Here is a 25,954-nt window from a genome sequence, read left to right on the forward strand (position 1 = left end):
AAAATCCAGCATTTGACATCAATATCTAAATAGATAAATACTCATCGTCTCAAAGTTATCATTACTGTAACAGATCTGTGTGCAGGCAATAAATAAGTGATTCGTGAATGTTTCAGAAAGTTATAGATTAATTAATGACTGTCGGTCAGGATTCTGCCACTTCGTTCTTTTCAATTCTTGTTTTGGTGAAAGAGTCCAGACACTAGTCCTGTCTTATCTTGTATGTTGTGCTCGGCTTAAGTTTTTTTTAGGTCAGGCACTCTTATCCTTGTCTGTCTTTGTCTTTTGTATGAGTGCTGTCTTGGCTGCACTCGGTTCATGTGAACTTCCACTTGACCCGGACGTCAAGGATCCATGCTCTCATCCTGGTGTGTGTTTCATTTGCGGCATGGTGTTTTTGGTCCCAGAGCTCCAATCTAGTTGGTTTTGGTTGTCGCTGGGATCGGATGGCGCTGCACAGTAAGTTTTATTTATCATGTACTCATGTCTTGCGTTCTGTCTCATCTTGGTGTTGTGTAGAACACATGGCTCCATGTTTGTCTAGTGTTTTAGTGTAGTGTTTCATGTGAACATGTGGTTAATGAGTGCTCTCATTGGCTGCATGTTCAAGTCCTGTTTTCACGTGAGCACATGGTTGTGTTGTGGGTTGTGAGCACATGTGATTTGTGTCATGAGCTCTCCAATCTATTGTCTAGTCCCAACCCTATATTTTAAATCATAATTAGTTAATCGTGGTCATTAGTCTGTTAATTAATTATTTCTCCTTTATAGCTCCCTCTTGTCTGCTGGCCTGTGCTAGTTCGTAATTGTATATTGTCTTGTCTAGCCTTGTCTATCCCTACCTTTCATTGCCAGGCCAGTTTAAGTTTTTTTTTTTATTTGTCTTTTTTTAATGTTTTCCCTTTCAGTGGTGTTTTTGTTGCTTTTTGTTTTATTTTATTATTAATTACTCAGTGTTTTGTACCTGCAATTCCGTGACACTTTTATCAATGTAAACATTGCAGCTTTTTAGTTTGATCAAACTTGTTTTCAGGTAGACTGATAAAGATTGCTGCACACTCAACTCCCAGAAATCCTGTATATTTAAACCAATCAAAGGATGACCGATAATCTGCTTAAGTGTTTCCAGAAAAGTGTACCAAATCCATCAAATATTTAGTCAAAGGTCTAAGGGCATGCTTGGCTTGATGTCCGAGGCTGAGACCAGACAACATGTTGTTGCATAACTACCAATAGTCAAAATAATCTCTAAAAGGGACCATCAAAATAGTTAAAGTTCTTAAAATTTGTTTATGACAATGTATTTTCATTAACATTCCATTAATATGCTCATGGTGGCTCAGTGGTTATCACTGTCACCTCATAGCAAGAAGGTCACTGTTTCGAGTCCTGGCTGAGTCAATTGGCATTTCTGTCTGGAGTTTCCATACTCTCCCCATGTTCGTGAGGGGTTTCCTCTGGGTGCTCCAGTTTCCCCTTGAATCCAAAGACATGCAGTACAAATGAATTGGGTAAACAAAATTGATCATAGTGTATGAGTATGTGGATGTGAAAGTGTATGGGTTTCCCAGCAAGTGTATGGGTTTCACAGCTCCCACTGCAGGTAGTGTCACGTGGCTGGGATGTAAATCAGCACACCTAAGTCCGAGGTCATAGTGCAACACTGGAAAAGGTGGATGTTTGCCATTTCCAGGATAGAAGAAAGTCCTTACCCTAGGTGGAGGAGTTCAAGTATATTGATGTTTGTTCAAGAGTGAGGGAAAGATAGAACGTGAGATTGACAGGTGGATTGGTGCAGCGGCAACAGTAATGCGGTGGTTCATTGTGGTAAAGAAGCATCTGAGGCTAAAGGCAAAGCTCTCGATTTACCAGTTAATCTACGTTCCTACTCTCACCTATGGTCAAAAGCTTTGGGTCATAACTGAAAGGACAAGATTTTGGATACAATCGGCCCAAATGAGTTTCCTTCGCAGGGTGGCAGGGTGGCAGGGCGCAGCCTTATAGATAGGGTGAGGAGCTCTGTCACCCGGGAGGAGCCTAGAGTAGAGCCGCAGCTCCTCCACATCTAGAGAAGTCAGCTGAGGTGGCTCGGGCATCTGTGTTTTGGATGCCTTCTGGACGCCTACCTAGGGAGGTGTTTCAGACATGTCTAACCGGGAGGAGGCCTCAGGGAAGACCCAGGACCCACTGGAGGGACTATGTCTCTCAGCTGGCCTGGGAACACCTCAGGATCTCCCCAGAGGAGCTGGCGGAAGTGTTTGGGGAGAGGGAAGTCTGAAGTTCTCTCCCAAGATTGATGCCCCTACGACCTGGCCCCGGATAAGCGTATGAAAATGAGATGAGATGATTTGAGATGCGATGTTTCCAAGTGATGGGTTGCAGCTGGAAGGGCATCCGCTGCATAAAACATATGCTTGATAAGTTGGGGGTTCATTCCACTGTGGTGACCCAAGATTAATAAAGCGACTAAGCCAAAAAGAAAATGAACGAAGGAATGAATGAACGAGATGAGATGAGAAAAGTGTTTCTTAAAAATAAAAAAAAATATTTTCTAAGATTTTCTACTTAAAATGTGCTATGTAATTGTGAAATTTCATTTACACCATGTCAACACCACTTCTATTCAGTATACCTCTTCAAGGCTACTCATTGTGATAAGAATGTATGCTTTCACTGTATATCTCTCCCACACCAGTTTAAAGCTTTTAAGAACAACATACAACTCGAGATTAAAGTTTTTTGAAGATGACTAGAAACTTCTGAAAAACATATTTTATTCGAACCTCAATTTGTAAACAGAATTATTAAATTAAATAAAGCACCATTTCCTTACGTAACACCTTTATAGCACCAAACAACGCTGGTAGAAGATGCCACACAAGCCTTTCCCATTAGCATTCGCACAAACACACACAGAAAATGAGTTGAAATTGAGCTTGAGGGCCTTGATCAAGACAGATGAAGGTAAACACAAATTCTATTTCTTGCCTCTGAGCCTGCTTCCTTGTGGGACTTAGCCTGGTGTTGTACAGCCTATAATTTGGTTGAATAGAGCTGTAGAAAACATCAGCCCTGAATATTGCCTGCAACAGTTGCTGGCTGATTAAGGTTGCCAGAGGTGTTATATCAGAGGACATCACAACATTGTGGGACTCTAATTCTCCGGCTGATTAGCTACCAGTGCTCACAGAGAGCAGATTTACACAGAGACAAAAGCGCAAATCATAACACTGTCACAGGAAATAACACAGAGTTCATTTTGTCGATATATTAGCATGAACCGAAAACATGGGGAGCTACACCTTTGTGCAAGAGCTTTTATCCTAATTTTATTCCTCGCAGATGCGTTAATATTTCCTTCAGAGGATTGGTGAAGACTTTATTGTTTTGAATCTCAATCTCTCGCCTTGCTGTCAAAACAGGCTTTCTCCACATAATAAATGACATTGTTCGTGGTTGACTTCTGAACAGGCCAAATAATAAGAAGCCTGAAGATCTGCGAGACATAAACGCATAACAACTAATGTGTAAATAGGGTGAACTGGGTGTTCTCGAGGAACGCATTAGCATGAATGCTGGTTTTATTGCTTTCTAGATGAGATAGTTGATAGATTGCTATCATTTCAAGCCACACGGCCGGAAAGGATTAAAAAAAGGGGATTCAACGGAAGAAAAGAATGACGCAACACAAGCTGCCGGTGTAAGAAAAACGAAGAATCAGGTGTGCTTGTGCTGCCAGAGTTACTTTGCCAGTTTTTGATTTCTTTTCTGTTGTCAGGATTGCACAGATGCCCTTGCTAGCACATTTTCAATTTCAATAACAACAGCCCTTTTTGGACAGAACTTGTTTTCACAAGGGCAAAGTAAATTTGCGTTCCACGAATATATTTGATTTTAATCATGTTTGAATTGGCTTTCCCTAACACGAACTTGGTAAAGAATAAAAAAATACAGAGGGAATTACCTTCTGATTTTTTGCCATCCTCTGAGACATCTAATCCCTTGTGAATCCTGCATGATTTGAGAGAGAACTATATTATAATTTTTTTTCATGATGCCTCTCATTTATTTTGACCTTCATTAAGTTCCAAATAAAGTAAACTTTTTTCTGCACTACATGCTGAACTGATTCCTGGCACCTTTTGCAATCTTCTTGGTAAACAACTCTTGATTGATGTATTGCTCGCATCACAATTGACATGAAATGAAAATAATAAGGAGAATCTGATCCCATCCGTGTCTCTTACTGTAGCAGCAGCATTAGCCAAGATCATCTTCATCAACTGCTTCTCTTGGTATGACACATGCTGGACTGGTATAATTAAATAACGTATTACAAATAATTACAAAGTCTTGCTTTGGTTGCTTGAAAAACAAATGCAGTTTTATGTTGTTAATTATCCCAGTGTTTCAGGTAAAGTTTCATTACCAGTGAATATTCATTACATTGTTAATCAAAACAATAATTCAGAAATATTTAAATAACTCTTTATGCCAAATTGCAACTACATGTTTGTGTGCTAAGAGAGTCACTACAGTATGCCAGATTATGCAATTTTTGATTCCTTAACCCTTGTCGTGTTATGGACAATAAACATGTCAGATTACACATCTTGAAGAGCTGTTTTGTTCCTATTTGTCAGTATTTGTGTTGTGATGAAATTCTATCCTGGAGGGCCACATCCCTGCACAGATTAATTCTAACCCTGATTCAACACACCTCTTTAGGTTTCAAAAAAGCCTGAAGGACTCAATTAGTTTGATCAGGTGTGTTTAATTAGGGTTGGAACTAAACTGTGCAGAGCTGCAGCCCTCCAGGAACTGCATTTGTCACATGTGCTCTATCCTATCCCTTATCTTCTACCCTATGCCTTATAACATTTTAATTTAGAGCAGCGGTTCCCAAACTGGAATGCGCAGTCTGACCACCATGGGTGCATGAGAGAATGTTTGTAATGTACATTTCATCTTTAAGCATTTATCTTGGGTAAACTTCACATGTCAAATTTTTGAGAGAAAATAAATTCACTGAGAGAAAGAGAGAGAGAAAAAAATCACTACAAATTGTGATTCACAACCTATGCATACTCACTCATGTTTCAGTTTAACTTCTGCGTCACAATAGCCCCGGCCTTTCCCATAAGGCACTAAGGGATAGTACATTTCGTATTTTTTTCTATATTCATCAAAATGGACACCTGGTTAAAAACTGGCACTTTAAAAATTTAAGTGACAGTAGGGATGAACCATCTACATTGGCCTCTTCTATGGAGATGTGCAGTGGCCTTAAATATATGGACTCGGAGAATAAAGAACGAGGTGAAGAGGTGCAGGCGGAAGCAGAGAAATCCAGCAAAGATGTACTGACAGGGTCGGATTAACCAGTAGGCCTTATGGGCATAGGCCCAAGGGCCCGAGCGCAATTTTGGAGTGTCTTTTTAGGCTTAGTGCAAATAGCGCACCTAGTTGGAATAAGCTATGTTCACGGTTTACACCCATCAATGCCTGATTGACAGAGACAACATGATTAAAGAGCAACACAGTATTACGGCGTGAGTGGCGTACCTCGTAAAGCGCACAGCAAAATCTTTTGATGCGATTGATCATCAACCCGGTTCAAATCCACCATCTGCTGAACTCGTGCTACTTTTTCTTTCCTCATTACATATCAGATTGGCAATTATTTTTTTTTTTGTAATTGGAAGAAAACATTTTGAAATAATAATGCAAATGTAATATAGTCACAAGTGCCTCGTGGGTATTTAATAATGTTTTCGCCTATTTCGAATGTGTAATAGCATCTAAATAGTGATTATATTCTATAAAGTTATTTTCCACCTGGCGTTGAAATGTTGGCAGCATCTTAATAGAATTGATTTGTATCTACAATATTATCTACAATCTTCCGAACATCATCATTTGCCGCAACTAGCCCTACTTCACCGGTATTCTCTGACCTCATGGCTCCGTGTGAAGAATATTTAATAGATGGAAAGTCTTAATAAAGGTGCCTCCCTCTCTCTAAAAACAATATTTCTCAGACAACTGTATTTCCTCCAAGCAAAAAAAAATGTATTCATCTTTGCAAAAAAAAAAAATGTATACTATCATTTATTTGATGTTTGAATCTGACATAAAGCCACACTGAAAAGACATGAGGTTAGGCAGGCACTGCTGCAATGAAGACGGTGCAAGTGAGCTCACGGTTATTCTTGTTCAGTGGTTGTTCTTCATAGTAGTAGTAAAGTAAAGTTCAATAGGAGTCTGTTATTTTATATTTTACTCTGACTGCAAAAATCCTGAATGTTGATATCTCAGCTCAAAAATTAATCAAAACGTGAATAAATAATGGAAGATCAATGCCGGAGCTAAAGGGCTGGCTTCAAACAATGGGAGACAATCGACTATGATATCATGTCATTTTGTTTTTGATTGTCAGGATGTTGTAGGCCTAGTTATAATAATATCAGCCTGATCTCATGAGGACACGTAAGTATTTTACGTTTTGACATTTTAGTGGCTAATTCGTACGAATTCGTACGAGTTGAGTACGATTTTAAAAAGGACACGTGGCACCTAACCCCACGCCTAACCCTAACCGTCATTGGGTGATGAGCAAATCGTACTAAATTGTACGAATTAGATCATACGAATTCATCCCAATTAGCCACTAAATAAAAAAGTTACGAATTGCCGTGAGATTGTGTTGTTATACAATATAGTTATAATGATATTTATGCATGATCAAACTAGTGTTACTTTTTTCCACTTCATCAATGTCCAGCGGCAGGGTATAGCAGGTTGTTAATTTTTCTTGTGCAAAGGATGAGACGGACAAAAGTAATCAATGCATGCCCTTCTTTAACTTATTTTCGTGTTGTGCAAACAGCTCCCGGGTGGAATAACTTGAATGAACATAAAACAAAGCCAAATAAAACGTTCTTCCTCTGCTTCAGCTGCACAGCACACAGCGAGCTCACATCATCCAGCACACTTGTCGAACTACACTACCCACAATACAATTCATTATGGATTACAACTCCCGTAAATAGCAGTCTTAAAGCACCCACTTCTGTTTCCCCTCTCCTCCAACACTAGTGTGCAACTTAACAAAACTGATCCTAAAATTGTTTTACATTTGGTTTTGCAGTTGAATCTCAATAAATATTTCTTGCAGTTTTTAATCGTTTAAGTTCATTTGATTGACTATACATAAGTCAGTTGACATTACAGACATCCCAAGTCTCACAGAAGTTTGCGGGCATCCGGGAGTCTCTATGCATTTGCGGGAGACTCCAGGATGCCCAAACTAATGATAACATCCCGGAAATCACGTGTCTTATGCCCGGTCCTTAAATACGTTGCACATGCCTATCCATCGCATCCCTCTCAGCTCTTTAGGTACGTCACGCGCAACTCACTCCTACTACTCTTCACGTACATTGCGCACACTTGCCCCCACTGCTCTTCAGGTACATTGCACGCACGCCCCCACAGCTCTTCAGATACGTCGCGCGCACAGCACACGCACCCAGCACTCTTCACATACGTCTCGCACCATTTTGGTCATTATCAGTGCACTGTCACTTTAATTGAGCATGAGCAGCGTGGCAAAAATAGACCCAGCGCTCAAACTATCACAGCACTGCTGCTTTAGTGACGTTCACGCCTCACGCTGACGCGCTGCTTCTGCCTGCGGTATGAAAGCTGTAATCTGTTAACATAGACGCAAAAAAACTCGCGCTGCTCACGCTCTGCTTACGCTTGCGGTGTGAAACAGGCTTTATGTTCAGCTCTGCTATGTAAACAAACATTTCTCATCTGACCTAAGCAAATCCCATAGGTGACCTGTTTTGATCTCAAAAAGATGGATTTTCACCAAATCTTGGAGAGTTTGTGGATCTATTTTCCTTTATTTTCCATGAAAGTAACTGTATTTCCTAATGTGTATTACTTTAAAGTCCTGAAAGTTTATGATTCTCTCTTTTCTGAGGGATAATGTGTGCTTTCTGAATAATGAGTGTGGACTTCAAAGACCTTTTTCAGTTCAGATGAGACGTCTTGACTCGGGAGATTTAAGCAAGACACATCAGAGAGTGAAAGAGGATACCTTCAGTTTTAATAAGGACCACAAGGACACAAGCACAACAATAAAGTCAACAGAGTCGTGGCGATAGAATCAGACAAACACCGCTGTCACTAATTAAAACAAGCTCTCCTTGCTTTCATTTAAGAGAGGACATGACATGAACGAGGGCTTCTGCGTTAGTTCAGAAGATCCTCTCTGGCAAACAAAGCAGAGGACATTTCAGCTGGTCAGGGGAGGTATGCTCGAATGTAGAACGAGAGTGGCAGGCAATTACAGTTCAAAGGGGTAGACACGAAGACCACCTTAATTAGCTGTCCCACAGACCACATTTAGACAGAAACGTTGAGATAGACTGCACTAATGACAGCAAAAAGCATAGAGTTGCCTCAAAGAGGAGAACTTCAATGAAACCAAGCTACACATTAGCTGCTATACCATGTTCAGATCATGTTCACTCAGTTAACAAATTGGGGATTAGCATCGAGGACACAAGGTGAATCTCTAAGAACTGAGGAGTTTAACGTTTTCTTCAAATGTGTAGTTTTCAACTGATGACAACATCCAACACCCAACTGCAATATGGCACACAGATATACAGGGATTGAAAAATAAAAATACTGTTGGGAACATTCCACCAGTAAGAGCAGTGTGTGTGTAGGTTTAATTAGCAGAGCAACATCACAGTATTGCTTAAAATATTGCAATGCACACAACATTATGTGTGACATAGAGAGTTTAAGATCAGTGGCGCCCCCAGAAAATGTTCTTAGGGGTGGACAGAAGAGGCAACACCACATCTTGGGGTGACACAAAAAATAAATAAATAAATAAAATAAAAGTGTATGTATATATGTATATGTATATATATATATATATATATATATATATATATATATATATATATATATATATATATATATATATATATATATATATATGAGCAATATCACACGAGTAGCAGTGCGATTTGGCTGTATATCGGCACTGGAAGGAGGCGTTTGTTGGCAAAAGGCCGCAGGCTGAGTGCCTTAGTGCCCCCACCAATGCCAATATACAGCCAAATCGCACTGCTATAAGTGTGATTTTGCATTTATACAACAGTTTGACGAAATAATTGTATAAATAAAAACAAAATCAAACATGGAGAGTCTCAAAAACCCTTTTGTAAACCCTTTTGTTGAACTACTTTCTTCCGCTTTTGATTCAAATCATAAGCTGACAGTTAAACAGCCGAGCAAGCATCTTTTAAACTTTAAATCTGTAGTGTCTGCTTTTTATATATATATATATATATATATATATATATATATATATATATATATATATATATATATATATATATATATGAATTCGGTGTGATTATTTTCATACAGAGTATAGTTTTGTTTCTGGTAAACGAAATGATGTGTTTTTAATTTATCTAATTAAATGCTCTTGAAATATTGCCTTTTTTTTGCAAAAAAAAAAGAAATAAATCAGTAAATTTAAACTCGATAAAATCAAGAAGCAAATATTTGGTTAAAAAACACTTTTCATATATAAATAAATTTTCAGTTATTTCAAATATTTTTATTGTACAGCATACGGTATATGCCATGTCTACATTAATTAATAGGAAAATGGATTGGATTGGAAAATGAAAATACTGGTGCAAACATTCCACCAGTAAGAGCAGCGTGTGAAGGTTTAATTAGCAGAGCAATATCACAATATTGCTTAAAATATTGCAATGCACACAACATTATGGGTGACATTTAGAGTTCAAGATCAGTGGCGCCTGGAGAAAATGTTCTTAGGGGTGGACAGAAGAGGCAACACCAAATATTGGAGTGGCACACACACAGACACACACAAACACAAAAATAAAAAATAAAAAAAATTAAATAATAATAATAATTTATATATATATATATATATATATATATATATATATATATATATATATATATATATATATATATATATATATATATATATATATATATGAATTCAGTGTGATTATTTTCATATGGTGTATGATTTTGTTTCTGGTAAATGAATTAAAGTGTTTTTAATTTATTTAATAAATGCTCTTGAAATATTGCATTATCTTGCAAAAAAAATACAAATCTGTAAATTCAAATTCAATAAAATCAAGAAACCAATATTTAGTTAAAAACACTTTTCATATATAAATAACTTTAGTTATTTTACATATTTTTATTGTACAGCATACGGTATATGCCATGTCTAAAATTTATGAAGAATAATGAATGAATTAATAAAACAAACAAATGAACAAAAGGCATTACTATATACACACACACTCACTATACAGACTAATAATATCATTTACCCATATTCCTTTTTGAGCCACATTATTATTAATACAGCTTCTTTTATTGGTATATCTTAAGGTATATAATAAATTGCCCATGCTGTCTATATTAAAGGTGTGTGTGTGCTGTCAACGATGATCGGGGAGGGTGGGGAATGAATTAGCTACATCAGTGACACAAATCAATCCACAATAATTTACTGACAGCTATTTATTTATTATTCTATTATTCCATTTATTTGTTAAAATATTGTGAATTACCGTAAGTACATTTAAATTATTAATATCAACAGCAAAATCATATTGGGGTGGCCACAGGGTCAGAGTTTACACCCCTTGGCCACTCCTTAAAGGCGCCCCTGTTCAAGATGAAAATTTGTCGGTGCGCATCTCACTGCCGCATCTATGACCAAGACAGCAAGTGTTTGTGATGTATCAAGAGCCAAAAAAAAAAAAAATTAAAAATTGTAAAACCACAGTTTTCCAACTAAATGGGCATCTCAACTCTCATTTTTCCACCAAAACCGTTTGTCGGGAACTCCACAGGGTCAAGATACATGGCCGGGCTTCTTTAGTCCACCTTCACTGCCTTTCCCACATCCAGGAGAGTTACGGTGTGGAAAAGCCCCAAATAAGTGATGGGTGTGGAACAGTGATGGTTTGGGCTGCATTATCATGGTTTTCCCAAGACCCAATACTTATGTTAGATGAGCACATCACTGCCAAGCATACCTGCCAACACTCCCGTTTTTCCCAGGAGTCTCCTGTATTTCAGACCCATCTCCCACTCATCACCCGTATTGATCTTTCTCCCGGAAAACTCCCGGAATTCCACCCCCCCCCCCCCCCCCCCTCCCGATTCTCAGCTTTTTGGTTCAGTCCCCATGCGCACCTAACCAAATGCGCAACCATCCTCATTCAGTTCGCGCGCACAATGCTTTCATAATGGCATTGCACATGGCATAAAATACAGAAAGCAATGATTGGTCTAGAAACAACAGGGTATGCAATAACACAATAAGAAGTGACTATCATAACAGACTGAACCCAGCAGTAAGGGCGTTTAGCTGTTAATAGTATTGCATTATTTTACAAACAAATGAAACTAACAAATGAAAAATGTGCCAACAAGCAAACAAACAAAGAAATAAATAAAACAAACAAATGAACTGTCTGATTTAAAAAAAGAAATAATTGTTTATGCAATTTAATGAATCTGTTAACTGAGAAAAAGCTGATAACACTAAACTAAGATCAAAAACTTTAATGAAAATTTGTTAATATATAGAACCTTAAATGTTTAATCAAAGGCGGCAACATTAAGGCTCCAAAAATACAAATTTATTCAATTAAAAAGGCTGACACAGAGCGTGTAACGTTTCGAGCCACCCGGCTATATTATGGTTTATTTATATATATATATATATATAATATATGTAACGGTATTGTAAATACCGTCATACCGCAATATAAATTTTTTTCGATATTACCGAAGTCGCATGACTCGGTAAAACTATAGGTCTTCTGAGAAAATTTGCTCAGGCGAATGAAGCGAACGGGAGGTAGCGAAAACTACAATTCCCATCAGCCCATGCTTGACAATCATCCCTTGCGGTCTGTTGTCGCTACAGATCCAGTAATGCGGAAATGGAGTGTGCTGCTAGAAGCGGGGATGTAAAGGAGCTGGAAAACTCTAAAGCGGGTGTTGTCGCCGCGCGCGTACTGAATAGCGGTGTTGTCGCGCGCGTACTGAATAGCGGTGTTGTCGCGCGAGTTCTTATCAGCTGTGTTGTCGCGCGAGTTCTTATCAGCTGTGTTGTCGCGCGAGTTCTTATCAGCTGTGTTGTTGCGCGCGTACTGAATAGCGGTGTTGTCAGCACACTGTTCAGATTGATGCAGACATGAGATCTCTATCTCACTCATGGTTTGTCCTCTCAAGTGGGGGAAAGACAATGCACAACGTTACCCACTGCTGTCAACCTGGGCCAAGTCATATCTCTCTTGTCCCAGAAACCTCAGTCCCAAATGAGAGGGTTTTTTTCTGTTGCAGGGGACATTGTAAATGCCCAGAGATACCAGCTTTACCAGATTATATTTATATGATAATTTTCCTTTAAACCCATCTCTATCTAAGTGAGTGAGTGATTAAATGTTGAATGTGATGAGTTTTCAACAATACTAAATTGAAACTTTATTCTTTTACATGGTTTCAAAGCTTACAGATAGATGGCTAATTTGTATGTCATTGACACTTTTGGCACTTTTTTGGAGTATTTTCATAAGTTTTGTTTTTTCCTGTAAATGATTCAATAAATACCGTACCGTGACATTCATACCGAGGTATTACCGTACAGTGAAATTCTGATACCGTTACATCCCTTATATATATATATATATATATATATATATATATATATATATATATATATATATATATATATATATATATATATATATATACATACATACATAAATATATATATATTTTTTTTTTTGTAATTTGACTTGAAATATCTAAAGCTATAGACTATATGTGAATGTATACATGTATTCATGTGTATATATGTATATGTATATATGAATGATTGTGTATGTATACATATGCATGTATGTATATGTGGGCATATATGCGAGAGGAGATCATATGATCCGGAAGTGTACAAAAAGGAGCACCTGATTTTGATGAACATTGTCAGTGTCAGCCTTTTTAATTTAATAAATTTGTATTTTTGGAGCCTTGGTGTTGCCGCCTTTGATTAACATTTAGTTTGCACTTTTTGCGGTTTTGGCTGAGCACCCAATTAAGAGAGATGTGCATGCTTTTGTACAGTTTTTTCAATATATAGAACCTTAAAATGTACTCAAAATATTAATAAATGCTCTGATATAGATTTGGAACAACATATTTAATTCATAAATATAAAAGTATGTTTAATTTAGAGTGTTTGTTACCCAATGGTGTTCCTAAATCCAACTTCTTCTTTTTTTTTTTTTTTGGCCTTGTAGAAATGTAAATATTTGAAGCAGTACATTCTGCATGCCTCAAGGTCTCCATGACCACAATCTCCCAGGTCTCCATGTTCACACAAACATTTTGATTGATTCAACTAATGCAAATACTTCATGCCCAAAGGAAAGAGCTGCATATTAATAATCAGTGTCTTCCATGTGGTAAGTACTACAGTAATACTTGCTTTTGACAGCTACCCAGCATTTACTGGAATAATATCAACTGTAAGCTATACCCGCTACTCACATTTTGTAAATAACACCAGGCCTGCTGTTAAATGATAGTTTTTATTGCAGAAATGGATCACTAAATCGTTTCTCTCTGTATCTCTTGCTTTCTCTCTCACCCTCAAAGATATCCTTCTCCACCCTCCACCTCCGCACCTTCATCTTCTATAGGAAACTATGGGGCTGCTTGCTAATTAGCTTCACCTCAGATGCCTTGTTGTTTTGGGGGGGTGTTTAGTGTCATTTCCAGTAGAAATTTGTGTGTGTGTGTGTGTGCGCTTACCTTTGCCTCGTGAATTCCATAATGTCTGTAAGCTGCTCCTTTATCCAACTTTGTTAGAGGGATTGTAGGAAATTACTGAGATAGAGGCTGAAAAAATACAGAAAAAGCTGGTAAATTGGGCTGATTAGTATTTCATTAAGCTTAACTGACCTATCCAACACCGCTCATTAAAAATACATGCTTCAGTCTACAATTTTGTGTAACATGCTTCAATACGTTTGACTGGTAGACTAACAATTGTTGTTCCTTTTCATTCATTCATTCATTCATTTATTCATTTTCTTGTCGGCTTAGTCCCTTTATTAATCCGGGGTCCCCACAGCGGAATGAACCGCTAACTTATCCAGCAAGTTTTTACACAACGGATGCCCTTCCAGCCGCAACCCATCTCCGGGAAACATCAACACACATTCACACACACACACACACACACACACACACACACACACACACACACACTACGGACAATTTAGCCTACCCAATTCACCTGTACCGCATGTCTTTGGACTGTGGGGGAAACTGGAGCACCCGGAGGGAACCCACGCGGAGGCAGGAAGAACATGCAAACTCCTCACAGAAACACCAACTGAGCCAAGGTTCAAACCAGCGACCCAGCAACCTTCTGAAGCACCACAATACAGCAAAGTGTTTATTTTTTGAATATGTTTACCTTGCCTATCTATCTCCAACTTTTCTGGTGTGGTCAGTAGCTAAAAAGCAAAACCTGATCTTTTTATTCATGTACTGTTTATTGTCTGACTGGCAGCAGAATATGCTGTCGGGAAAGAAATTCATACATGAGAACAGAGAGCAAATGGAGACTTAAGTTTTGTCATATTATGCTTCTGAGAGTAATTTGTGCATCCTGTGTCCTGTTGAGCTTTCAACAGTAAGTGTGTTCATCCACAGCATCCCACAAATTATGCTTAATAAACATACACCATGTAGGCTCATGTAAACACTTGAACTGTAATTGATCAGTGGGTAAAATTCAAAAACAAAAAGTATGATTGGCACATGTAGATCTTTTGAAAGGTGTCTTGTAAACTCTATAAACAAGCTTGCTTTCTCTACTTAATTGTATTTTTTTTACACACTTTTTACTATTTTTAATTATCTTTACTATTTCTTTAAACAATCTAATTTCCTACATCTGTTTAAGACCTGACATCAATTCTAAATTAATTAAGAAATTGATTGATATTATATTAATATATTGCGATAATTCATATAAACAATGTATAACTTTTCATGTATTATACAGTAGGTATACACTCATCGGCCACTTTATTAGGCACACCTTACTAGTACCGGGTTGGACCCCCTTTTGCCTCCATATATGCCTTAATCCTTTTTGGCATAGATTCAACAAGGTACTAGAAAAATTCCTTAGAGATTTTGGTCCCTATTGACATGATAGCATCAGGCAATTGCTGCAGATTTGTTGGCTGCATGTCTGTGATGCGAATATCCTGTTCCACCACATCCCAAAGATGCTCTAATGGATTGAGATCTGATGAGTGTGGATTACAGTGAACTCATTGTCATGTTCAGGAAACTTAGGACTGACCCATGCTTTCATGTTGTTGATGCCAAATTCTGACCCTACCATCTGAATGTCGCAGCAGAAATCGAGACACATCAGATCAGGTAACGTTTTTTTAATCTAATATTGTGCAATTTTGGTCAACCTGCGCAAATATTACCCTCAGTTTCCTGTTTTTATCTGACTGGAGTGGCACTTGGTGTGGTCTTCTGCTGCTGAAGCCCATTCGTTTCAAGGTTCAATGTATGTGCGGTGCATTCAGAGATGCTTTTCTGCATACTTCAGTTGTAATTAATGGTTATTTAAGTTACTATTGCCTTTCTCTTGGCTGGAACCAGTCTGGCCATTCTCCTCTGACCTCAGGCATCAACAAGGCATTTGTGCCCACTGAACTGCCATTCACTGGATATTTTATATTTTTTTGACCATTCTCTGTAAACCCTAGCGATGGTTGTGTGTGAAAATCCCAGTAGATCAGTAGTGTCTGACCAACAACCATGCCACGTTCAAAGTCACCTAAATCACGTTTCGTCCCCATTCTGAGCAGATTATCTTGACCATGTCTACATGCCTAAATGCATAAAGTAAAAATCTAGGTTTTTCCACAAATTATTGATGTCTTAAACTCTTCTTAAGCTAAAAATGTATATATCTGAAATCATGGCAATTTTCGTTATTTTTTAAAAATAAATGCATCAGTAGTTTACAGAATAAAGCAAAACATAGTTTTACTCAAACACAACAAAGAATAAATCCTGTAAATACAATTATAAAATCTATACATAGTACTGAATAGTCTTTTGAGTTATGATGAAATGAAATCCCTTTCGACTAAACAGTCACTTACTGACTTAAGTGATTGATTCAGCTAAGCTCAAGCACCAGATTACAAACAACTAGTATTAGTTGATATCACAGGTCTGTAGAGCACTTGATAATTATATCCTCTCCTCTTGGAATACAAGTCAGTCCATTAAAGTCTTGAGGAGAATAGAGAGGGACCGGGCTTTCACTGAGACTTAGCCTTGCCTCTTCAGCACTCTGCCAGGAAAGCTAATTATAATGGTGAGAAGGTAAGACTCCGTAAAAGGACCTTGGGGGAACAAATTGGTCTAAAGAAACTAGCAATTTAATGTGGATTTCTCTAGAAGAAAGAACAGTTAAAATATTGATTGTTTTAAGTACAATCTGGCCCACCGAGATGGATATTTTTGTGTGTGTGAGAAAATGACTAAAGGCTTCTACAGGCTGTGCAAGTTCAGCAATCTTATAGGATTATTACAAATCACACTGTGCAACATGGATCTCATAAACTTGGATACAATATGTAAAGTCATATGAAAAAATTAGGACACCCAATGAGAGCCTGGTTATTTTGTATTTTTTAATTTATGATTATTTAATCTGAATTTTAACATTACCCTGCTGAAAAATCCAGCTTAAACCAGCCTAGGCAGGTTGGCTGGTTTTAGCTGGTTGACCAGCCTGGTTTTAGAGGGGTTTTGGCCATTTCCAGGTTTAAGCTGGATATAGCTGGTTTTGGCTGGACTCCCAGCTTGGCTAGGCTGGTCAAGCTGATTTTAGCTGGTCAGCTCCCAGCCTGACCAGCTAAGACCAGGCTGGAAATGGCTGGAAACCAGCCTGGAAGTGGCCAAAACCCCTCTAAAACCAGCCTGGTCGACCAGCTAAAACCAGCCAATCAGCCTAGGCTTGTTTAAGCTGGACTTTTCAGCAGGGTACTTAAATATTAGGGTAATACAACTAAACAATCAAGGCATAAAAATAAAAATATGTAAATTAAAGATTTAATTCTACAAAAATCCATATTCTAACTAAGAAAAAAAGTTAGGGCACTTCACATTTATTCACATCTAAAAGGGCTCAAATCACAGACAGGTGTACCACAACAGGTGTACATTATTAGTGTGGCATGAGGGTGGGACTAAAGCTGCGGTCACACTTGAGTTTTCAAGTGTCAAAACACTTAAGTTTTCAAGTTGTTTAATCTCACACTTGAGATTAAACAAGCTTATTAGACATTTAAAAAAAGCGAGCGATTGCTCCATGTTTTAAATTTCTGTCCAAAGAGATCATGTTTTGATCCTCGGTTGGTCTCATGCAGTTTTGTGATGCAATTCCGCAGATCAGAGTTCACCAAGCTTGAACTTTGAACCGCAGCGACCTGCGAAACTTGACGCATGACCCTTCGTTTCCGGTCTAACGCATTCACGTGCGTATGAATGGAAGTCTATGGGAAGAAAAGCCCAGTGTGACCGAAGCTTAAGGCTTGGTAGAAGGACCAATACAATAACTGGAACACTAGAGTTAAATTACCACTGAAACTATTGCGAATGAAGCACGACATATCTCTCCTCTAACAAAGAACATGAGATGTAGATATGATCAAATGTTTTCTTTTATTACAACTTAACCATCTTCAAAAGCAGGCAACATTCACACTTAAAATGAAGATAGTGGTTGCAAAACAAAAACAAAAAAAATAAATAAATAAAACCACATTCAACCAGAGGAGCTGAAGTTTACCACAGTTGGGCAGGTTGGCACTGGGTCCAAAGTTAGTCCAGTGTGCATGGTTATTAGTCTTGGTGTACAAACTAGTGCACAGTTGGCATATCTTTTAGTTGCTGCAGTTTTGTTCCGTGCAGAAATGCGGTGTTGAGAAGCCTTTATGATTTATTAACAGTGGCTAATTAAATTGCGGTTAATAGTGAAGCCGGTTAATTGTTGCATGCCTAACCATGATAATAAGTGTTGAATTCTTTTGCTCATGAACATGATTTCTGCAGGAGTCTCATAGGACAACTCCCATTCTTCCACAATACGTGTAAATACGTTCTCTATACTCATGAGAATTGATTAAGGTGCCTTTTACTTGTCAAAACACTGTAACTTGACAGTTCTTGAGCATTTTGTTGCACAATAAACAAACCGTACATCTTGCACATTTAGGATTTAAACTAGTTACTTATCGGGAACAAATGTTTTAAAAAACACACAAAACAGCTTTAAGTTTTTAGTTACGTAAGCTGAGATGTATGCTATTCCTTTTATGCTAATGAAAGACTACTGAGACATTCCAAGCTTGGGATGGGTTCTCCTGGCATGGCAGAGTTCATCACAACTCCAATGCACATCACTGCCCTTTGCTTACAGTAACCATGTGCTTTTTACTATACACAATTAATCTGCTTTTGATCTTCTTTAAAGGTTCGCAAAACCCTCAAGTACTTTTTTGAGATTTTAACAGATTTGTGTTTAAAGCATCAGTTAAGACAATGTTAGCACCCTACAATGTCAGCTTTACTTGTGGGAAAAACACATATAAATTTTTGAGCTTTTGTCAGCTAATTTCAGCTTCCGGGTTTTAAATGATTTTTGGAGCGGGATCAAAGTCTGCGACGTAGCGCAAATCTGCAAGTGCAAAAATGACGTGTCGGTTTCTCATTAATATTCATAGCTGAGTTTTCTTATCCTATGAGAAGAGCCAGCTTCTTGATTATTCATGACTGCATATGCTTTCCGAAGGCAAGGCAGACCTGCCAGTGCCAAGCTGTGAGACATGGACCCACAGCACAGAGTATTTAGCTGTTCATGAAGGATCGTATGTGTTTGATTCCATGATTCACAGGATTTGTTGCATGTTTTTTCCTGTGATGCTATCAGGGCCGATACAGCAAAGCTGTTTGTGTGCAGCAAGCATTTGTGTCAGGAGAGCAGTATGAGAATTGGAGAACGGTGGACTTCGTCCTCTGGATTACCAACAGGGCTAATGGTTAAAATTGACAGGCCAAGAGACCTGCTGCACGAGTCTGCATTCAGACCTATGATACAGACCCAGGGATTGAGGAAAAAGTCCTCATTATTAGTGTTTATATGAACACGATTATCCTTATAATGATAGAAATTGTGGTTATCTGAATATGAAATTATGAATAACAAATGTAGCAGGGCATTAAATTACTGTTTATTTCTTTGAATTTTAACTTTGTAAACTATAAAATCATGCGTCTCCTCACGGTTTGTGTCTCATTTTGTGAGCTGACTGACAACAGTTGTTCGCTCCCCTCCGACTCCCCTGCTGGCCACGCCCACTCCTGCCCTTTGCTCGCGGAGCTCCACGCTCATTATGATGCATCTTTGGAAAAAATTCGGAGGTAAACCTGAACCGAAAGTGGAGGGTGTTATGACCCTTTAACATAACTTAGTAAAGTTTATGACTTAAGCGCTGTAATGATGAAATAATCAGACACATTGATTGATTGTATCTTAATTTACAATATATTTACTATTGTTGAGTCATGGCCTGAGGAGAGTATGTTAATGTTCTTCTCCCCCACTTTATCTCCTCAACTTTGCCCTCATGTTCAGCTGATTTTGGGGGTTGGCTTTCACTCATATTTGACAATGCTTTGCTCAGGGTTTAATAAGGAACGGTAACTGTTGATCTGGGAGAATGCCTCTCGCGCGCACCAGTGCCTCATACGCTAGCAAAGACAGGTTCACTGTCTTTGTTGCTCAGCAGTGCATATGTTACAGCTAATTTCTTTATGTTAGTTTGTTTCATTCTACTGTCTTCATATTTAAACATGTAACCTAATAAAAAATTTGCCTGCTTTAAGGCGTTGAGACTCTTTCTCTATTAATGATGATAACAACTTTAAAGGAGTTAGATTAATTACAATGGAGTCAGATAAATAATTAATTTAAACACGACGTCCTCCAACTGCTTTCTGTTCTCGATTATTGGTTCAGAATAGCAGCGTAAGCTTCAAGCCTTACAACCTGAAAAAAAAGAAAAAAAGTAAGTAATGTGCATCCATATAGTGCAATCATGGGGGGGGGGTGCATCCACCAGTGTGCATCGTTCACTTGGATGACACGACGGCAGCCACAGGACAACAACACCAGTGTGCTCACCACACACCAGCTATAGGTGGAGTGGAGAAATAGTGATACAAATAATTCAGTGAACAAGAATGCCTTGGTGGGTAAGGGCCAAGAGATGAAATTTGGCCAAAACACAGTGGTTACACCCCTACTCTTTACAAGAAGTGCCATGAGATTTTTAATGACCACAAATAGTCAGCAACTTGGGTTAACGCCTCATCCGTAAGATGGGGATCACTGACCGTATGGCTTTCCTTTTTACTATACTTTGGCATAAGGACTCGCACAGACCATAGGTCGGGTGCCCCTGTTGGCCTCCCTAACACCACTTTAAAACTCTATAGGAAAATCTAAAGGCAACTACTGGTGAATTATTTCTAATCGTTCCTACATAATTCTACTGTGTTTTCTATGTGCTCTGAAAAGGAGGGTAAACTGACTGATTTGGGATGCCAGTGTTGCATATAAAGCTTGGCGTGTAAGGTTCAGTGACAAGTCACTCTGATCAATACATCATTCCTTGTTGCATTTTAAGGAGGAGTGTTGGGCTCAGGCTAGCAACCTCACATGGAATTAAGAGCAAAGGAAAACTCTACACCTGGCAGAAGAAGCAAAGCAAACCAGGCAATCATACTTATGAAGAATGGGGATCAAATACAAGAGGACATCTCAGCCTGACAGCAGATCTCCTAACACCAAAATGCCAAATGCCAGCTGGATGTTGGAATGTCAGAACTCTGCACCAAACAGTAGGACTAGCATAGACAATGAATGAAATGAACAGATACAGTACAATCTGAGTCTTCTTGAAATTACAAAGGCGAGATGAACTAAGACAGCAAGCAGGATTTTCAAGAGAAACATTCTCGGTGTGCTACTGTATGGTAGAGAATGCTGAAAACATGACCTCAGCCATTGCTGGATGTGTTTTAAAGAGACCCTATTTTGCATTATAAAAGATCCTATTTCAGTTTTGGGGGTCTCTAACAACAGTCTGATATGCATGCAAGGCCAAAAAACACTTTCATTGTTCAATAATATGCATTTATTTTTACCTAATTATCCCAACGACTCCCTTATGATTCCTTCCAGTGGTCTCTTTTGATGGTCCAGGGGTGGTCCAGAATGTAATTTTAAGGCTTGGTTGTGTTTAAGATGCGAAGCAATGTGTGCTCATGTTTCAATTAAAGGAAATCGTGTTATTTTTTCATAAATCTCACTTTGATTATACACAGCTACTCAGCTAACATGAAAACGACTGACATATTTTCTAGTTCCTCTGAAAGGCCCGTCCACAAGTGACTCTGATTGGTCATCGTCATGATGTGCTGCGATTTGGGGATCGGCTCCATGTCACACTCGTACAAGCACGTGCTTTTCTGCTGTGTAAGCAGTCAGTCAACCTCCTGCTCGCTCTCTAAAATAAAATCTGACATGGGTCGAGTGAAACAAGTGTAACGAGTGAAAATGGAGTGCGGCTCCTTTAAGAGAGATCCTCTTTGTGTGTGTCTATGTGTGTGCATGTGAATGTGTGAACTTTCTGTAACAAGCTCATGTGTGCGGGACTTTCTTTTTCTCTGATGCTCGCATTAAGTTATTTTCTGTATTATATCGTGACAGAAGAATAAAACACAAGATGTGGGATGAGACCTGTGTGAGCCTTGATTTCTTTTTTTGCTGCTACACAATTTAGGTGAGCTCTCCAGTATTTTTTTTAAACTCAACGCGTTACACGACGTCTTTCACACATATCCAGAATATGCAGGTGTAAGTAATATGAATCATCCACATATCTTTTGCGACATCATTATCTGAGATGTAAAACGCATGGAAAAGCTGCCTATAGAGAATCAATGCAAAGTCGCGCACACACATAGAGAGAAGCTGCACGTGCTGGTGAAATGTGTGTGTGGGTGTTTATAGCAGTTTGACTGATGAATATGAATTTGTAGCTAAATCGTTTGCGGTGCAAAACAGCATTTCCCATTGTTTACATCGTTGCTACAGCATACCGTTAATGCTAGACACCTTACATGTCATGTTACAGGTTGTAGTTCACAGCTTCTGCTTTGGGGTGATTTTAACCGAATCCAGCGCTGAACTGGGAGAAATTCTGGAGCTGTGTTTTGTCAAATCATGCTTGCTATGTATTTTATAATTCTCTGGAACATAATTAATATTGAACAGTAAGCACTTCTGTCTTTGTGTCGTGTGCTTTGAAAGCTCAAATACAGAAACAGAGAAGCTCTGTGGAAACAGCAGCATTTGGACGCATTTTAGCTCTATCTCTGCTATATCGTTACAGCGCCTCTGGCCACGGCCCTTGGTTGCGCAGTGTGTGTGCATGGTAAAAGAACCTTTGTGATCTCATAAGGGCCAGAAGTATTTTTTTGTATTCCCCAAAATTTGTTCATTGTAGGGTTTGCTAAGCTAACTCTGTGAAAACCAAGGTCTCCCTTTCCATTGAAATATAAGCATCTGTACTTTGTTCACACTAGGGTTGGGCATCTAAGCTAACATGCCGATCCGATACGCATCTCGATGCAAAGAATACGATCCGATATATAAGCGATACATTTGTGACATATTGCGATGCAACACGATACGATTCACACCCATATCACGATACAATGCGATAATTCAGCACTAACTAATTAGATCAAGTTTATGAGATTATGTGAAAGAGGATGCTGTGCCATTGAATGAGTTTGATTATTTATTAACCAAGCAAAATCAAGACATTTTTTACAAACTGGCTCTTCTCTCAGAGCCAGAGTGTCAGTTTACAGTAGAGGGCCATTTTAGAACATATAGCACATATTATTTAAGTATTTTCAAGATAAACAGAATGTATAAGTGCAATATATATTAAAAATATATATATTTGCACTCTTTCAACATAAAGGTTTAGCATTGCACAACAACAATTGTGATTTAACTTTTCAACTATGAAAACAAGTTTTACAAAGATATATTTTGCCACTGAATATTCAAAACTTAAGGTGGTGAACTAGCAGTGTTATGCTGCTTTGAAACATCACTGTCACTGTAAACAACAGGCTGATAAAAATATAATTAAATAAAAATTAACAGGAGGAGGTGTTTAAAAAATTCGTTCTCCGTGACACTAGGCTAAATATCTTTGCAGATGAACAATGCAGTAACATCCGTTATTGGTGTAGAGCGCACAAAACTGTTGCGCATGGAAAAAAACTTGCAATGCTTTTCTCACCACTTTTGGAGCTGGTAGCTACAGTTGAAGCAGTGCAGGAAGCCGGGGATGCAGCAACACTGGAAGATGCTTCCACAACAACACCGCGGCGCCGTGTATTTTACAGATGTGCGGCACATTTTGCAAATTGCATCTGTCCTGTCATGTCGTCCATCCTTAAATCCATAATGTTGCCATACTTTAGATTTTAAACCCAGTGGGGAATAAAATGTTTGTTTTGCTTCTCGCGCTTTCTGAGGGCGCACCACTAGCTTCATCCGCACGCCTGATACACTGAGTTGTAGTGTAAGTGTACACATCCGCAAGTCCGTTGCTAAGGCATACTTTATGTAGGTTGATTAAATTATGCGCCAAAAACAGGTTGACAACACTTGTTAATAAATAAAAAAATACATTCTATATTAAAAATATAAGTTGTATCTTGGAAAAACCGATGCATCTCGCAAAAACCGATGCATCTCGATTTGCTTCCAAAATTTCATTCATCCTCTGCTGCTCAACCGATGCACTCGCATCGTGCACGCGCATGACCGCGTATCGATACATATCGGTTAATCTTCCCATCCCTAGTTCACACAGCTACATTACACATCAACTAAAGTTTAAAATATGATATCGTAGTGGACCACCCCTTTAATGACTTGGAATTGGACGGTTCAAATGAAAAAATAAATAAATAAATAAATAAAAGATGTGCCAGATGCAAAGTATGCAACACAAGAATATTTGACGTGATAACTACGATGAGAAATTTCATTTGACTTGCTTAATTTGTCTGAACTGTGACTTGAGACTTGATTAGAGACTTGCTTAGACTTAACCATGGGTGACTTCTCCCTACCTGCAGTATGCTGTGTAGCTAAACAGATTTTTAAAAATACTAATTGGCTAATAAATTCCTGCAAAACCATAGGGTATAGAGGGAATAGTCTGAAAATAAGCAATTATGCTGTGTGGTGAGTGGTTGTAGTGGGTGAAAAGGTCTAGTTGAAGCCAGAGGTCAGAGGAGGGTTGCCAGATGGGTTCGATCTGAGGTAAAAATAACTTGTATAACAACTTGTTGCAACCAAGGTCTGAACACACATCACATCAAATCTTGAAGCAAATGAGCTTCAGGAGCAAAAGAACAGCACAGCGGAGACAATCCTGTCAGCTAAGAAAAGCGAAGAGAGATTTCAAACAGAAACAGACTATACAAAAAGTTTTCTGGATTTGTTTGATTTCTCCTACAGTGTTCGGATAGTAGGGTCAGAATGTCACGTAAGCAACATAAAAAGAACGAATCCATCCTGCCTTTTTCAATGGTTGGTGTTGCTACTATTGGTGTAGAGGCTATTTTCTTGTCACAATTTAGTACAAATTGAGCACAGCTTGAAAGCCACAATCTACCTCAGTATTGTTTCTGACCATGTCCATCCCTTTTTGACTATAGTCTACTCATCTTTTGATGGCTACATCCATCAGGATTCTGAAATTTCAGTCATTATTTACTCACCCTACACTGGTTTCAAACAAGTTTGAGTTTTTATTTTTTTTTTTTTTTCTGTTGAACTCAAAGGAAGTTAGTTTGAAGAATGTTGGAAACCTGTAACCATTGATATCCATAGTAGAAAAAGCAAACAGCATGGAAGTCAAAGGTTTCAGGCTTTCAACAATCATTCATTCATTTTCGTTTTATCTTAGTCCCTTTATTAACCAGGGGTCACCACAGCGGAATGAACCGCCAACTTATCCAGCATATGTTTTAAGCAACAGATGCCCTTCCAGCTGCAGCAACCCTGTGAAACACTCATTCACACACATACACAACGGACAATTTTAGCTTACCCAATTCACCTATAGCACATGTCTTTGGACTGTGGGGGAAATCGGAGCACCCAGAGAAAACCCACACAAACACAGGGAGAACATGCAAACTCCACACAGAAATGCCTGAACCAGCCGAGGCTCAAACCAGCAACCTTCTTGCTGTGATGCCCCACTGCGCCACCCAGGCTTTCAACATTCTAGATAGTATTTGTTTTTTGTGGTGAACAGAACAAAGTGACTCAACCAGATTTGTAACAAGTGGGGAGTTTAAATTACATATATCTGTATTATTTTGGGGTGAACTTTCCATTTAAAGCACATCTAGAGGAAAAAAAACATAATTATAACTGACAATTTAAACTCAAATTAAACTCACTTGTTTCTCTGTGAAGTGGAGGTTGCGTGAAGGAGGATCATTTGTATGGAGGTTCAGCCCTAATTTTACCACTTCATCACCGCGTCCTTCAGCAGGGTGTTTAAATGTTGCTCTAGGGGGGCTGTTAGTGTACTGATGAAAGGTAAAGATGAAAAGC

The 25,954-nt window shown here is 38.5% G+C and overlaps 1 protein-coding gene across 10 annotated transcripts in view; it reads right to left on the minus strand.

Annotated features, from left to right (window-relative positions):
* oprl1 (opiate receptor-like 1) overlaps window positions 1-25,954 on the minus strand; it is a 317,839-nt gene that overhangs the window by 132,632 nt on the left and 159,253 nt on the right. For all 10 annotated transcript variants that reach the window (XM_087305425.1, XM_087305423.1, XM_087305421.1 and 7 more), the window contains one exon: window positions 13,927-14,013. Coding sequence is in view for 5 of the 10 variants with exons in the window: in XM_087305421.1 (XP_087161547.1) it covers window positions 13,927-13,946 (20 nt within the window). In the remaining 5 variants the exon portion in view is untranslated. The remainder of the gene's footprint in view (window positions 1-13,926; window positions 14,014-25,954) is intronic.

This window comes from Danio rerio, chromosome 23, assembly GCF_052040795.2.
Source record: "Danio rerio strain M-AB ecotype USA chromosome 23, GRCz13ab, whole genome shotgun sequence".
In the NCBI taxonomy this organism is placed as follows: domain Eukaryota; kingdom Metazoa; phylum Chordata; class Actinopteri; order Cypriniformes; family Danionidae; genus Danio; species Danio rerio.